General features: G+C 50.4%; 6 protein-coding genes and 1 non-coding gene across 7 annotated transcripts; 4 read left to right on the top strand and 3 right to left on the bottom strand.

The window, feature by feature from the left end:
* Positions 1-2,361: 2,361 nt before the first annotated feature.
* Positions 2,362-3,527, top strand: UREG_06131 (uncharacterized protein; the record flags this gene model as incomplete). Its single annotated transcript, XM_002583118.1, has 4 exons — positions 2,362-2,460; positions 2,510-2,728; positions 2,784-3,026; positions 3,108-3,527. The coding sequence occupies 4 exons, from the start codon at positions 2,362-2,364 to the stop codon at positions 3,525-3,527; spliced, it is 981 nt and encodes a 326-aa protein (XP_002583164.1).
* A 747-nt stretch (positions 3,528-4,274) lies between these two features.
* On the top strand, positions 4,275-5,054 carry UREG_06130 (uncharacterized protein; the record flags this gene model as incomplete). Its single annotated transcript, XM_002583117.1, has 3 exons — positions 4,275-4,410; positions 4,466-4,795; positions 4,855-5,054. 3 exons carry the CDS (start codon positions 4,275-4,277, stop codon positions 5,052-5,054), a joined length of 666 nt encoding a protein of 221 aa, XP_002583163.1.
* Positions 5,055-5,782: 728 nt separating this feature from the next.
* Positions 5,783-8,171, top strand: UREG_06129 (uncharacterized protein; the record flags this gene model as incomplete). The annotated part of the gene is made up of 3 exons (XM_002583116.1): positions 5,783-6,865; positions 6,944-7,409; positions 7,645-8,171. The coding sequence occupies 3 exons, from the start codon at positions 5,783-5,785 to the stop codon at positions 8,169-8,171; spliced, it is 2,076 nt and encodes a 691-aa protein (XP_002583162.1).
* A 405-nt stretch (positions 8,172-8,576) lies between these two features.
* On the top strand, positions 8,577-8,649 carry UREG_07965. Its single transcript has one exon. It is a non-coding gene; the product is annotated as a tRNA-Lys (tRNA).
* A 647-nt stretch (positions 8,650-9,296) lies between these two features.
* Positions 9,297-9,986, bottom strand: UREG_06128 (uncharacterized protein; the record flags this gene model as incomplete). The annotated part of the gene is made up of 3 exons (XM_002583115.1): positions 9,297-9,521; positions 9,585-9,851; positions 9,942-9,986. The coding sequence occupies 3 exons, from the start codon at positions 9,984-9,986 to the stop codon at positions 9,297-9,299; spliced, it is 537 nt and encodes a 178-aa protein (XP_002583161.1).
* A 976-nt stretch (positions 9,987-10,962) lies between these two features.
* UREG_06127 (carbon catabolite derepressing protein kinase) lies at positions 10,963-13,477 on the bottom strand (the record flags this gene model as incomplete). Its single annotated transcript, XM_002583114.1, has 3 exons — positions 10,963-11,507; positions 11,556-13,033; positions 13,110-13,477. 3 exons carry the CDS (start codon positions 13,475-13,477, stop codon positions 10,963-10,965), a joined length of 2,391 nt encoding a protein of 796 aa, XP_002583160.1.
* An 870-nt stretch (positions 13,478-14,347) lies between these two features.
* UREG_06126 (uncharacterized protein) lies at positions 14,348-15,403 on the bottom strand (the record flags this gene model as incomplete). The annotated part of the gene is made up of 1 exon (XM_002583113.1): positions 14,348-15,403. The coding sequence occupies one exon, from the start codon at positions 15,401-15,403 to the stop codon at positions 14,348-14,350; it is 1,056 nt and encodes a 351-aa protein (XP_002583159.1).
* Positions 15,404-15,756: the final 353 nt, after the last annotated feature.

Here is a 15,756-nt window from a genome sequence, read left to right as displayed (position 1 = left end):
CTGCTAAGTAAGTATCATCGCTATCAAAACAGTCCTAGATAGAGAGCTAACATACGGAAAAGGTCCCGGCCACCCAATCATCCACTTAAATAAGCCGATTTAATGATTGAAAAAGATGATAACTCTTCGACCAATAAATATACATTCCTTTCCAGCACAGATCGTGGCTGTCTTGGAGCCGCATCAATTTTATCATCAGTACAGCATTCTCCATCCTCAACAAAAGGTATATCACTCTTGTTTTCAAACCCACATCATCGGCATCACTGTCCTGTCAATGGCAAGTAGTCAAAGCAGTCGGGGTAAGCTTCTCATCAGCTCACACAGCAGTTCTTTCATTTCCTCATACTCTGTTACTCAGCATTGTATGTACTCTTCTCAATTCTAATCGAGAAAATGAATCTCAAGCCCCTGAAGACAATACACGATACGACGCGGGTTTACTGTTTCACCGACGGAAACAAGTTTATATGACCCTACACGTCGATGGTATTGTCGAATTACGGGGCCTAACGAGGCTGAGATCAAATGGACTATTGAAAAGCTCAGAGAGAGGTTTGAGATAAATGAGGTTACGAACAACCGTTATTTGGGTATGCAGGTTGAAAGGCTTTCGAATGGAGATATAATCGTCAATCAGCAACAGCTCGTTGAAGACCTACTAGTTGAATTCGGCATGGAGGGCTGCAATCCAGTTGCTACGCCCATGAAGGGAATCTCAATCGAATTTACCCCGGGCCAAAGGAGACGAGGATTCAAAGGTTGAAGCATCAGGAATAGAGCCAGTTTACGGCAACGAGCTAACTACAGGAAAGGACTAGGATCCTTGCAATTCCCAGTAGCCTGCTGCCGGCCGGACATTGCATTCGCTCGACACATCACCAAGCTTGCGTGGGACTGAGTTTGTTAACCCCATAACTAACTAACTAGTCATTGGAATGGAAAACAATCATAGCCCATCGAAACTGTTCCAAAGATTCCTCCAATGTAGGACAAAGTCAATGCCTCCAGGGCTTAGGCAAGTTCCTTCTTTTATCCTACTTTCTGGTTCTGAATGCTAATCCACTTACTATTAGAAACCTTTTTCAACAGTGATACCCTATGGAAGCCCCGGTATCTGAGCTAGGTAGCGGCGAGCAAGCTGTCCCTACAGCCCAAGATCAAGAGCGTTTCCAGGCCATAAGCACCGGCTATCGTTTGGTAGACGAAGCTTTTCAGAAACTTGGAGATGAAGATACATGGTCAATCAGTGCCTCAGAAATAACCTCATCATGTCCGTCCAGTCCTGGATACTGCCAACCCCGCCGGTGCTGCGTGGATGGAGGAGCATGACCGTGATCCTTGCAATTCCTAGTAGCCTGTTGCCGGCCGGACATTGCATTTCGCGGTAAACTACCTTGTGCCGGGCCCGTTGCGGATGCTTTGAGGGTCCTTAATCTGCGATTTCAGCGTACCTGTCACTCCCCGGTAGTTTAACTACGGCAAGCCCGCAGAATTCAACACCGAATTATCCTTACGCCTGGGAGTTGCGGCTCCTCAGTCGCTAGCGCAGTGAATTACGAAAGGGGATTTGGTGTTGTTTCGAGAAGTCTTCATGCTGGAGTTTATGGGCCCAGATCGGGAACATAAGCGCTTGAAGGAATTGGTATCAGAAGAGGCAGTTGACTCGCTTGTTGTTGAAGTAGTGGGCACTTTATTACCATCAAGATGTATTATTTTCTCCAAGGATGTGTACAGCTTTTCAATAAGTTTCTTTCCCTATCTCTGTTATTGCTCTTATACAGTGATGGAGCGGAGGGTATTATTCATTATATTATATTGTATTCCTGACTTTGTTGATGAATTTGCTAGAACTTCATATCAAGTCTTCAAGTTAGTTGACTCTTACTATGATTTGCTAGTTAGTTAGGGTTTAGTTAACTAGTTAGTGGGCCAAAGCTTAAAAAGTAGTTTATTCGTACCACAGGCTGAGCAGTGTTCCAGATCATCCGGACAAGCAGCATCAGGTGTCTAGAAAGAATCGATACGACCCTGCTTCTGCTACGGCTCTGCTGCTGGCTAGCATAAAAAGGGAGATAGATGTGCTCTCAGCCCAGGTCAAGCAGAGTGACATTATTCAACTGCTGCCGGACAGTAATTGCTATGTAAGTCAATTGTGTGGGGTGGCTTTAACTACCTAGCTGGTTGCCCGCCAGGTATAAATTGACCTTTGCATGGGCCAAGGTAATTACTTCAACCTCGCTTGCCGTCGGAATGAGCTGGCTAACTCCATGCCGGCAGTGACGTGTTTGTGGGCTGATGTCCGTGGTAAATAGCCCGCTCTTGCTTTTCGCAACCATCGTCGCGGCCCTTCTTTTCGCGATGGGAGAATCGGCGTCTGTCTTCCATCTCGAATATTCCACTGTAACAGGATACTTTTTGCAAGATGACCCAGCAACCGATCCTGCGACTTTTGACTATGTATGTTCAACCAAGTCATTGGTGCCAAATGCTAACCCGCATCGTCAAGGCAACCTCGAACTTCGGCCTCATAAATCAAGCATACGATACGGATACGTTGTCAGATCCCAACGGGAGCAAATCACAATGGGAGCGTTTTAAGCATAAAGTTTTAACACTCAACCAAGATGCTGAGCCCGACACAAAGTACACGCTGCTTTACCTTGGCCGACATGGTCAGGGTTACCATAATGTGGCGGAAAGTTACTATGGAACTCCCTCCTGGGACGTACGTTTTCAGTTTTATGGTTGACGAAAATGACCTGCAGCGCTAACCTTGGTAGTGCTACTGGTCTATGCTTGACGGGAACGAGACATCCACTTGGGCCGATGCCCATCTAACAGACAGAGGAATAGCAGATGCTAAAGTGGCCAACAGCGTCTGGGCCACCCAAATAGAACACGGTATCCCCGTTCCCGAAAGCTACTACACGAGTCCTCTCTATCGCTGTCTCGAAACAGCCGATGTAACATTTGGCACATTGAACCTTCCCCTATCCCACCCATTTGTCCCCACGGTCAAAGAGGTATGTATGCCGGCTCGTTTTATCGGCCTGTTTCTGATACGCAGCTTGAAAGCAACTGTTGCTAAACGGATGCTGCATTAGCTCCTTCGCGAAACTATAGGAATCCATACGTGCGATCGGCGTAGTTCGCGGAAGCACATCAAGGCCAGCTTTCCCACTTTCAATATCGAACCAGGCTTTGCCGAATTTGACCAACTTTGGGATTCTAAACTCCGTGAATCCTCCTCTGCTCGGACTGAGCGCCTAAGGGCTGCCCTGGACGAAATCCTCTTGAGTGACAGCAGCACATTCATCTCAATAACTGCTCATTCAGGGGCTATCACCGCAATTCTCGAAGTGGTTCAGCATAGAGATTTCCCCCTTCCAACAGGGGCGGTCATCCCGGTGCTTGTTCGCACCGAGAGGAAGCCTGGCAAAGCACCTCATCGAACAACTGAGCCGTGGACTCCTGCTCCGGAGTGCACAGCAAACCCAACTGCGACACAGAAAGCATTAAACTAGTCATTTTGAGGCTTTGAAGTTTGGGTATGTATGAAGTTTGCACACACATTTGTATAAAATTCGCCCTGGTTCCTGGGAAATAATCAAATGAGTCCATTCTGCTATATTGAAGTCACAGTCCGGAGTACAGTATGGAGTACAACCAATTGCAAAAATCAATTCCTAGTTCATTTTTTCATTGGCTGTCACCCAGCACAGCCACCCAATCGGACTTCGCCACGGCCAAGCACGTGCCGCGGAGCTTAGCGGCCTTGGCATCTAACCTGATTAGGGTAGCTCGGTATCGACGCTCAAACTCTTTCTGAGGCAGTCCAGCATAAAACGGCTTGAAGCAGAGCTTTGGTCGGTGTTGTTTTCTAAATATAGTCTGGGAAATGATTCAAGTTGGGAGCGGGCTGGTGGAAATTCTTTTCAAACAATACTCATTGGCGATTATCACGTTATGGGATGTCCAAGATGCTGTTTAGCGCGTTTGGCAACCTCCCACGCGATGCCCCCTGACGAGGTGGAGAAGGTGACTGGTTAGTGAGCACAACCAAAGCTGAGTTGTCGAAGGCGGTTTTGCTTCATTTAAAGAGTCGAGGGCCGTATCAACGACTTTCTGGCCTATCAGACTCCAAGCAGTTTTCAACTTTGCTGGTGGGAGGCATTTGTCTGTTGCCTGCTCTGGGGACGGATAGTTACCCCAGGAAATTTTTGAGCATCAAAGTGGACCAGCAGTTGTTTCCTCCGTCCTTTCAAGCAAACATGAAAAGTTACGCGATCCTAGCATTGTGCTTAGCAACTGTCTCCGCGGTCGACCTCATTCAAATCAGGATTCGAACCAATGCAGACAAAGAAGTTGGTCTCCTCGCAGACCTAGATGAGCTGGCAAGGACTCACCGTACGCCCTGGATTTCCTTTCAGATAGTCATCTGCTAACGCTTCTTCGCTCCTAGCGTCCGCGTCCAGGGGCATCGGCGCATCTATCACCGACAAAAATGTTTACTGTCAAGCTTTTAGTGATCCTCACGGCCGCGACGAGCTAGGTGACCCATTTTCTGCCGGAAACGACGTCGCGTTCACATCTTCAAAGGATGAGAAACCGGTGCAAATCGGCTCAGTCTTGTGTTCCAACAGTGTGGACAAGTTGGAGGGACCCGGGCAGAAACCCTTGGCGAATGAAAAGGGCGGTGACACGACGGAAAAGACAGTTAGGGTACAGTTCAGGACTCAATTCGTCGAATTCACACGGGGAGATGTGAAGTTAGGAGAAACTGTGCAGTTGGGTAAGCTTCCAATGCAAGCCTATTGTCTGGAGCACTGAACGCTGAACGATGAATAATAGGCTCGGACTCGAAACTTGGGACCACGGTTGAGGAAGCCATGGTTGTGTCGGCGACTGGGGACGTGGATTGGACGGCAGTGCGGTGCCAGTTGTTTAAGGATCCAGAGGGCAAGGAGAAGCTGGGCGACGCGTTCACGACGTACGGGGAGACTTATGGGACAGAGCCGGCAGAGGTTGGGGCGATACGCTGCGACGTGTAGAGCGGCGCGAATTCTTTTTGTTTCTCTGTGTTAATATCATCAAATGCAGCGCAATCACATCGCTTGTTCCTTCTTTGACCGCCGGCAGAAACGCAAAAGAGTGACCTCATGGATGACATAATCAGGGTGACTCACAAGTTGAGCTAGTGCTGACGTAATGCCAATTCCAGCGTCTGATTGGCTGGGATGCGCTCCCGCTAGCGTCGTCGGAGTCCCAATGCAGCCTAGCGCCGCGCGGGACACAGCCTGATTCGTCTCTCCGGGCTGTCAATAAGAACTCCGCCGACTTCAGCCCATCTCGACTCTCTCTCTCTGCTTCTTTTTCCTCTTCTTCGTCAGTCCATCGCATCCTTTCGCACATCGCTTGTCCCAAGGCAGGGCGATACTTATATCTGTCCAGTTCGACGCCTGCGGACTGTAAAGCGACCTCGATTAGAACGTATAGATCGTCCTGATTCGACCTTATCCACCGCTTACAAGTGTGTCTGCGCTTGCGGAGGATAATCGCCCGCAACCGTCCTTGGAATTAATGATTCCAGCTAGTTAGTTTATTGGTATTCTCGAATAGCTCCTTGCATCCACAGCTCAACACCGCCGACTGCCTCGACCTCGTTGTCCTGAGTAATATCTGCATATCCCGCCTAACAGTGCGTGAGACTGTCATCCCCCCCCCAGCACAGGCCAACCCATTAATCGCAACTTAGCTTGGCTATTGCACGGACGTCAGCATGGCTATGCAGTCGACCCTCATCACTCGTCGTGAAACCAGTGCCCAACCAGTCCCTGAATTGAGTGGCGCATTCGCTTCCAACCAGTCAAGCTACACTAACAGCCCGATGACTGAAACCTTGGTCGGTGTTGAGCCGTGGATGCAAGAGATGCTGCACGAAGATCTCTTTTCCACTCCTTCTTTAGGCTCCACCTACGAGACTTTCGCCGGGTTCGAAACAGACACGGTTCCATCTACCTTCGCGATGAACGATCCGGCCTTGTTTGGCGCTGAATCTTGGTCCGCCCATGGTGCCGATAGCTGTGAATTTGCGCAGACCGGAGATGTGGTATTTGCGCCCGGGACTGCTTTTGAGTCCTTCGACTCTTCCACCGACTTTGACGCTGATCTGGCTTCATTTCTTTCGGGAAACCAAGCGACCCAAACGTCTCCACAGCAAAGTTTTGACCATCTACCTGAGGCCTTTGAAACCTCTGCAAGCCACCACGACCATTCCCAAATTGCTTTCAACCAAGTCACGGCTGCTTTCCGGGAGTTGACGCGTGCGCGAGCCGCCGCTGATCCTCGCCCGGTGTCCAACAAGCAGAAGCAGAGAGATGCGTCAATTGCTCTATACCTCGAAAGGCTGCGAGACGCGTGCGAGGACGCCGTAGCAGTTATTAATTCGTCCGGTTCCTCCAACCACTCTGCGGACAGCTCCTGTTTCAGCTCTCCAAACTTGAATTCACTCCAGAATTCCTTCCACAGCAACCATGATCCAGTCGTCCGAGGTGAAAGTGAATCCATAGTCTTCGATAAATCCATGGCCACCGACGTCAACTCGCAGCAATTATACCCCGTTGAGTCGCCCTCGCATTCCACGGCTTCTGTCTCGACACCCCATTCGGAAGCATCATCAACCCGGCAACAGTGTACCCAGCCACCAGTGACTGGCGGCGTTGAATTAGTGATGGATTTGAATATGAATGCTGCCACAACCCTTCCTCGCCGCCACCGCCCACGAACTCAGGCTCAGCGAGAGCGATATCTTGCTGTTCGGAATCGCGGTGCTTGTGAAAAACATAAGAAGCAACATAAAAGAGTAAGTTAAACCACCAAACCCTGATGGTATACCATCAAGGGAGTTTTCTAGGCTCAGTCGAATTAACAGGGAGTTTAGTGCACTTGCGTTGACAAAGATATCGCGCCTAGCGAAAGTCTCAAGCAAAATTCCGTAGGCTTGAAACTTCCCGGAGGCTCAATCACCAAACAATCGTCCGGCATTCGCTCTCAACAAACTCAATCTTCTTCCCTTCCTAGCGGCGGATCCACCACCGGCTATAAATGGTGCCCCGGGGATCCCAATCACAGCACACCGGGATCTATTCTTACTCGAGAAATCATGCCTCGTGGCGAATATCCAATTAGCCGCAGAGGTTCTCGACGAGGCCCCGATCACAGCATGTCAGAGGCCACTCTTCACCGACAGGCTACTAAGTTTGCCGACGCATCTGAAAGCCGCAGGTGTCGCCCAGATTCCATCCACAGCTTGGCAAGAGTTGTTCGCGACCCAGACGCCAGATCATCGTCATTGCCTATGAGCATATGCAGCGATCGCCCTAACCGTCGCCCAGGAAGCCCTAGCTGTCTGTCTGGAGGGACCCAGGCTCAAGGCGTTAGAGCTAACGCATCGCCTGCGAGTGCCCGGCCGATCAGCCAAACTCGGTGCCCAGGCGATCCTCAACTCAGCATTTCAAGGCCCGTTCGTGCTCCCCTTTCGTCAACGAGAGCGAGATCAATCGCTGGCTGCCATAGCTGGTCCGGAAACAACGGGCGCCGCCCCGTTTCTACGGCCGCTAAAGGCCAAAATTCAACTTGTAGGCAGTGTCATGAATACCGGACGGCAGATGGCAGTCTATCGTGTACCGCGCCTTATCGCTAGACCTTTGTCAACGCCTGCGAATGTACCCATGGGCTACCATCAATGGAGCCCGAACCAGAGCGCACTGAAGATCGCCGAGCATACTAGGTCTCGCCCAACATTTATGATCACCAGCAATAGCGATAAACTAGGTGGCTCAGAAAGCGGTCACCTGAACAGGTTGAGCGTCATCCATACTCGATCTTCCGCTGTTCCAAGGACTGCCTTCGATGACGACAGACGGTACTTGGGAGACATCAATCATAGCGCGATCCTTCAGCTTCACTCCACATTTGCTAGGGCAGATGTGGAATGCCACGAGTCCGGGTTGGAATGGCTCAGCTATCTCATGTCTCGCGCCTATCGCCTCCTCAGTTGCACCTGGCGCCAAACTCAAAAAGCATACATCAAGGATCCGTTCCGTGTGTGGCTGGTGCTTTGGGCAGTTTTGTTGGTTTCAACGTTGATTTTTCCAAGTATTTTCTAACATGTGTAACCTTGCTCAGAAGAGTATACACCTGGCGTGGGCTTAAGCCATTAGCGATGGCGTGTATAGATTAGGTAGCATGCGTTTCCTTTGTACAATCTTCATCCAGATCGTGGACGAACCACCTATACCCCTGGATGCTTTTGAAGTTTTTACGCTTTTTCGATTTTTTTTTCTAGTCTAGAGGGACCAAGAACAAAGATAGGTAGCAAGCTGAAGTAGACGCAAATAAGACATGTATAGTACTGCTTATTCGAGGTTTCTGAACTTGATAACCCCTTGGCCGGTGCAAACAGGCAAGGTCGGTGTAGATGTGTGCAAAATGTGTTCTGCAGGCGTTGAACCATCAATCCAGCCCAATGAAGAACATGAGTATCTAAGTTATGGATGCTGTCTTCCATCAAAGCCTGGTTAGCTCAATCGGTAGAGCGTGAGACTCTTAATCTCAAGGCTGCGGGTTCGAGCCCCGCATCGGGCTGTTTTTTTAACTCTTTCCCTTTACTTTTCTTTTTTCCTGAATGCAGTAAACTTCATGGCTGCTGTTGCATCGTGCTTTTTTGACTTAAATTTGGTGATCGGTTATAGAATGCTCATTATGGCGTAGTTACCCATGGCATTTATCTAGTTATAGCCAGTACGGAGTAGCGCAAACGGCTCATGATCGTTGCTCTTATATTCTCAACGGCGATTGTATTGGATATGATTACACAGACAGAAAAGCATACAAGGTTATTAGATATTAGTACATTGTATTCCAAGACTTAAGGCCAATTCAAAATGAGAGGATATACTGATCGAGACGATAGACAGAAACGCGACGTAGAGCCTCGCGCGGAAGCTGAAAACGAACATTCCGAAAGATTACAAACCTTCTCGCCGTAGGTTTTTGCCTGGGGATATTTTGCTATCAAATTGGCGAAATGCTTCAAAGGATTTGTAGGTTTTTTTGTTTTCCATACACGTCCGGCAAGCCCGTGGGTCTGCCGACTCCCTGGCACTCTTGCAAATCTGTAAAGATCACTTCCCTCTGGTCTAGTCTCTTTTCCACCCCATCTGTGCACATATTTTGAATTCTCAGCTGCTTCTGCCATTTATCACCACTCGGCGCGTTTTAGTCGTCCATGCTCAGACTTGAGACATTGTCGGTTGTGGTGCCACGCGGGACGACCGTCGGTGCGCACGACGCCGCATTCCCAACCATCCTCCGGTCATCCTGATGCCGGAAAGGATTGTCGAGATGAGGAATACAAACCAGAGGAACCATAGAAACGCAGTTGCTGCTTTGGCCTCGCGGCAGGTCTTTCGAAGAGACCTGGATTGCCTGGTGATGGTATTTTCTCGAAGTTCTCGCTGCAAACGCGGAGATATCAGCCAGCAGCTCCTTTAAACCATTCGACGTCGATGAAGACTTACATCGTTGCTGCAATCTGGAACATGGAGTTTCGACGGCAACGCCACAGCAGCACAAAAGAGGAAGAGCAGATTCAGCAAATCCACAAGGAACAAAATAACGGGGTGGATCATGAGCGATTCGCTCGAATTGGCCGCTATGAGGTAAAATAGCGTTGCGAGAGCGAAAGCTACCGTGAACATCACATAGTTCACTGTCGCTTGACTGTGGCTCCGATAATCGTTGAGCATGTCACCGATCAAACCCATAACGATGGTTGCAAATGCAACCTGGCAGAATTAGAGGGATTAGTTTTATGTCCACGACGGGGTATCTCAATTGGGTTTGACAATCGAGAGATGATGAGACCAACTGCATACCTGCAACAGTCGAAGGAACAAATTCAACGGCTTCATGGGAAGCATTTTGGCGGTATGGTCGACGAATCCTTTTCCAAACGATCTCAGGATCGAACTGTATCGATGCTTTCTCGAGAATCAGATGGGATTGCCCACTATCCTTTCCGGGAACGAAGAGAGAGCTCAGTAACCCCGATGCCGGTATAGGAATTGAATTATATACAAGGCGGACGAAGACGAGATGTACCAGAAATCAGGGAACAAAAGCGGTTGATAGCTTTTTAACCCTGGCGTCTACGTCGGACCTCGCGGACAGGCATGACGATATACAACGAGCTCTACGTCATGCTTTCAATTCAAATTTGCCGGCAAAACAGGCCTCGTGGATTCAACAATTGCTTTTTGTTTTGAGTTTTCTTCCAGGCTTTTTTCTTCGCAGAGCGCGGGCGATGTTTGGACGCTTTTCGACCAGAACCGGTAGTTGTCATAACTCATTTCCAGAGTCCGTTGGAAGTATATTGTAGAAAAGCCAATGGACTCGGAGCTTTGAGTTGCAATCCTGTCAAGTGGAGCAGCATGGAGGAAGGGAAACGCCATGTGAAGCTTATCTGGCAGCTAACCGATTGCCTTGTAACCTAAAATTCGAAACCTCATGCTAGATCGCGCCGAGTCACGGCCGTGTCGTCGAGTCGTCGATGCTGGACGGTGGCATCAGTCGGGCGCATTTTGAGGAGTCAAAAGGATTGCCTCTTGAATCCGGCGTCGGGTCACGCAGCTGGGCGAAGAATGATGTTGCACGGCAAAAGCAAATAGCGAAGATCGGGAAACTCAATTGCAGTTATATTAACCCTCTGGGCCCAACTGTCATTAGGATCATAATGTCAAGGTTGTTCATAAAGCCATATTGTATCAACCAATGCAAAAGACCAAAAACGCAATCGTTCTGAACGGCGCCGTGACTATCCACGGTGCCCGGGGCCGTTCTCCCAAACGCCGGCTGAACGAGGCAAATGGAAAGCGCTAAATGCAAAAGGAGGGCCATCTAAGTCGCTGCCGCCAGTTGCGCCACCAAGTCTGATGCAACATCTAAAAACGGATAAGGGCTAGTAATCTCCTTTTCTTTATTCCGAAACCTCTTGCTGATGGGACGCCACTCTGTGACACTGCCATCACCTTCAATGCGCACGACATTCTGATACCCGTCGCATTTAAAGTCTACCATGTAGTTATCCCGCTCGAGCTGGTAGAGTTGAATGTCGATGAACACCCAGACGCCGTAACCAAAGGAAGCAGAATGGGACGACAAAGACGAAGCAGCGGTATTCACTGAGCCAGATTTATCTTCTGGGTGTAATACACCGCCTTTCAGGCTTACGCGCCGACGGAATTCCTCTAAATCACTGCGGCTGCTATGGGCACTGCTTAATGGACCAGGAGCATGCACGCCTTGCTTCAGGAGACGAGCGCGGATGAACCACAAATCCTTTGGAATGTAATATTCGGAAGGAATATCCCGATATTTGTGCTGAAGGGACCCGGGGATGTCGGACGTCACCTCCGGCGTTCGATCGCCATGCGCATCTATGACTACAGGGTCAGCAACCATAAACGTAAAATCAACGATTAGCAACTGACCTGGCTCAGCCGGCTGGATTTCCCAGACTCCTCCTTCAGCCTGGATTGCTTTGTAAAGGCAAAGCATCGCTTCGTAAGGCAGGTTACGGGACCTGATTCCGAATTGCCATTTACGAGACCGTTTGGGTTGACTTGGGACCTGTGTCAACTTCTCGGGCGGTTCATACCGCAGCTTATCTAAATCAACAATGCTTCGTGAGTGAGGCTTAAGCGCCCTGGCAGTGGCAGCCTGCTCTTCGGGGGTTATTTCTCTCGGGCTGCCAACATGATCAACCGTTTCGACATGTTGCACACTTGCGCGTGAATCATCCTCTGACGGGCCGGCCGCTCGAGAGGCCATTTCTTCGGCTCGTTGAATCATGATTTGGTCATGGACATATGGAAGACTGGTGGGAAGTATGCGCACATGGCTCACACGAGACGCTGGCGGGGTCGGTGGAGGAACTCGGTAGGGAGTAAAGGGGGGTAATGGGTGACTCATGAGAGCTGGGGATTCCGGGCCCAGCAGTCTTGCTATGGTTCCGTGGAGAGGCATCTGGACCTTCTTTGGGCTGAAGCGATGAAGGACTGCCATCCGGCTCTGTAGGTGCTGGAAGGAGGTCAGTATCTCAGCTGGTTGGAAACTGCGAATTCGACACTCACAGTTTGTCTGCATCATCTCGTTCTCTACTACAATAAAAAAAGCATCTTTGATTGCGCTGGGCTCGGGTTTGAGCAAGGCATCCTGAATGTCCTCTTTGCCGTATCCCATTCTCCGCTCCAGTTTCGTCACTGCATTTTGGCGAATTTTCTCTCGAACTGCGGGCGATTTTCCCGGCGCGATCGAACGGAGATCAATAGCTTTGTTTGGATCAGCACCCGTTGCGACGAGCTCTTCGGTGGGATGCTGTAGGTATTTTGGAAGGTCCTTTTTGAACCAAGAGTCCCGCCGAATTTCGCGAATGGTAATCCGATGGACGGGATGGACTTGCAGCATCTGTCTGATCAGATTGGCTGCACCGGTAGAGATATAAGAGGGCATGTAGAAGTTCCCTGCAGAGATTTTCCTGAACAGATTGGGTATATATTCATCGTCAAAAGGCAATTTCCCCACCAATAACACGTATAAGATAACACCACAGCTCCAGACGTCGACCTCGGGCCCCGCATACAATTTGCCGGAAATGACTTCGGGCGCGGCATAATTGGGGCTGCCACAGCTGGTTCGTAGGAAGTTCCCGTCAGTCATGATATTGCTCAACCCAAAATCGGCGATTTTGACATTCTTTTCGCTGTCTATGAGTAGGTTCTCTGGCTTGAGGTCCCGGTGAACAATCTTATGACGGTGACAATATTCAACGGCGCAAATAATTTGTTGGAAGAAAGTGCGAGCTTCGTCATCGTTGCATTTGCCACGACTGACAAGATAATCGAATAATTCGCGCTCAGCGTATTCAAGGACCATGACAATGTCCGTCTTCGTGGCGATGACTGTGTACCTGTAGGAACGAGCCCAAACCGTTAGTATACAAAGTGATCTGCCATTTTTCCGGGCGAAGATTTTAAAAGGCATACAGTTTGATAATGTGCGGGTGTCTCAGGAGCTGCAGATATTGGATCTCCCGCTCCACGCGTCCGACCATATCTCTGGATAACAATTTCCGCCTCGAGATTATCTTCAGAGCCACTTCTCTTCCGCTGGCTTGATGGACGGCCAATTTCACCTTGCCGAACGAGCCCTCGCCCAGTATCCGCACGGTTTTGTATTGTTCCAAGCGCTGCATGTCTCGGGCCGTGGCTGGTGACTGCTCAGAGGGCACGGCAAAGGGCCGCGACGGTGGCGGCATGGAAGGGTGGCTATGGAGCGCTCGATCGTCGAGGCCATCTTGATCGAAGGAAGGGAGTGATATTGAGAGGTCTTCATCGTCAAAGGCCGCAGCCATGACTCTGAGCTAGCGTGGGTTTGACCGTGTATTCAGGACGATGAGGCTGGGGTTTCCAGACCAAGGGTATAATGCCCATGAATTGAGAGCAGAGGCTGTGTAGTTTGCAGCAATTTTCAGTCGGCGCATTCACTTGTTCGGTAGTCTAGGTCAGAAAGTGGGATGGGAGGCCAGCGGAGACCCCACGATCGGGATTCATTGGGGAGAAGCACACTCACATGCGAGTCGAGTCGTCGAGAGTGCAGCAGACGCCAATATGTACAGCGGTAGTTAACTAATCCTGCGTCCGATGCTGGGAGAAGTGTTTGCTCAGCAGGTGGCCGGTTATCAATGAATTGGCTTTGTGGTGTTGCTGGAACCTGCTTTCTCCACATCCAACAACCACACTTTTGTCTTCACTCTGATAGAAGAACTATTCGAAGATTGAAGGCATCCGCCAGCCAGGACCATCTTAGAGGCCATGATCTTTCCTCCTTGGATATATTGGTGCCTTATATATATCAAAGGTTGGATTTTTTTTTTTTCTGCCTATGTTATGTAGCGTCTACTGTACAGATATACTCGTTTTCATCCCATGGACGACACACTGCGTCCCCCAGCCATACACCAGTAACCGTCCAGACATAACATTTGCAGCCGGCACTTTGGCCATGTAAACGACCCGAACAAGGGAAGTGGCGTAAGAAGTGAAGGGGAGAAAGTGGAAAGATATAAGACAATACGAATGGAAAACAGGAGAGTATAACCAAAAAGAAATAGGAGAGTTTCCATCGCCAAACCCCAAGACCCAAAACGCCACGCTATACGAAAACACATAATCGGTAACAGACCCCATGTCCTCATCATACAAGAGCTGAGTGAAAGCATTGTTCACGCGTCGTCATCGGCGTGGTCGGTCTCAATGTGCGGAAAGGAATGCTCTCCATTGCCGCCGCCGTTCGTACCGTGGGCCCAAACGCGCTTCCACGCACCGTCGGGGTGACCACCCCCGACGGCTTCGCGATCCCGGCGCATTCCTTCGAGCACTGCCACAATTCCACCGTAGCGTAACCGCTCCAGGACGATGTTCATTCCCTGCTTGCTCTTGAAGACAGCATCCCGAGTTCGCTTGACCCCGATCAGCTCAATCGTCCGTTGCAAGCCAGCAGTGGACCACGCCGCCAGGAAGCCTCGCTTGTGCGGCTCTTCGTCGGCATCAGCAGCCGCATCGGGCTTGTTTGACCGAGTAAGCATCGATTGGCCCAGTCGAGATCGAAAGGTGACGGTTGTCTTGACGGTGGTCCATTCGTCTCGCCTGTCGTCAATGCTGAAGGCGGACGAGAGCGAAGGCGCGGGGGCGTCAAAGTGACCGGATCGCACACAGCGGCAGTACAGCTGCTTTTCCACGACGCTCAAGATCCCTGTCCACTCCATGTTGCGGGACTCGGTCTCCATCCAGCCCTCTTTGACATCCACTACACTGGTCTCGAGGATAAAGCTCTGGCCGGAGTGATCCGCGCCACCGATCCCCTTGGGCAGCAGTTTCAGCATCGCGGACGGGATTTTCGACCGCTTCAAGTGCAGCCGCGTAGTATGCAGCCGCTGGGTCTTCGGGTCGACATAGCGTTCGATGACATCGGAGGTGAGCACGTGGCGAGAGTAGGGATTGGGATAGCGCAGGAAGAAGGCGAGCGAGACGGCGGGGAAGCTGTAGTCGTAATTGAAGGTGTTCTCGAAGAACTTCATTGTGTCAAGGCACCAGCATTGTCCGTGCGACAGAGATTGGCGGCACTCACGATCGATGGGAGGCAGGTCGTCAATTGGAGGAGAAGGAGAGGCGAGAGCCGCGATGTGTGGAAGCCGTGTTTGTGCTGGAACTTTTGCTGCGTTTTGCTTTTCCTGCTTGCGATTTTTCCGGATTGGGAGCCGGCACGCGCTAGGCCGCATTGGGCCTCGGCAGCGGGGCCGGGGTCCGGCTGAGTAATAGACTTTACGTGATGACTAATAACTGGGTGCTTGATGCTCTGACATCTGTGGCTGGAGACTGATGTTTACAAAAAACGGCCATGGCGCTGCGCCGCCAGGCATCAATTATGTCGCCTACGGGCAATCACCGGCAGCTAACTGGTGCTCAGGGCGTCTCACCCGCCTCTGCCATTTGGCATTGCAACGTCTTTTATCAATCAATGGAACGCCCTTGGGCATCGTTTTGAAACCTTTGATTAGCCACCAGCGCTCCTCTAGGAGCTCCCAGGTTCAAAGCTTTCCCATGGCACTCCCGCTTCATATCCCCCCTTGCA

Source organism: Uncinocarpus reesii, genomic scaffold (genome assembly GCF_000003515.1).
Source record: "Uncinocarpus reesii 1704 scaffold_4 genomic scaffold, whole genome shotgun sequence".
Lineage (NCBI taxonomy): Eukaryota > Fungi > Ascomycota > Eurotiomycetes > Onygenales > Onygenaceae > Uncinocarpus > Uncinocarpus reesii.
Note: the sequence above shows the minus strand (reverse complement) of the source record. Positions and strands in the feature narration are given on the sequence as shown.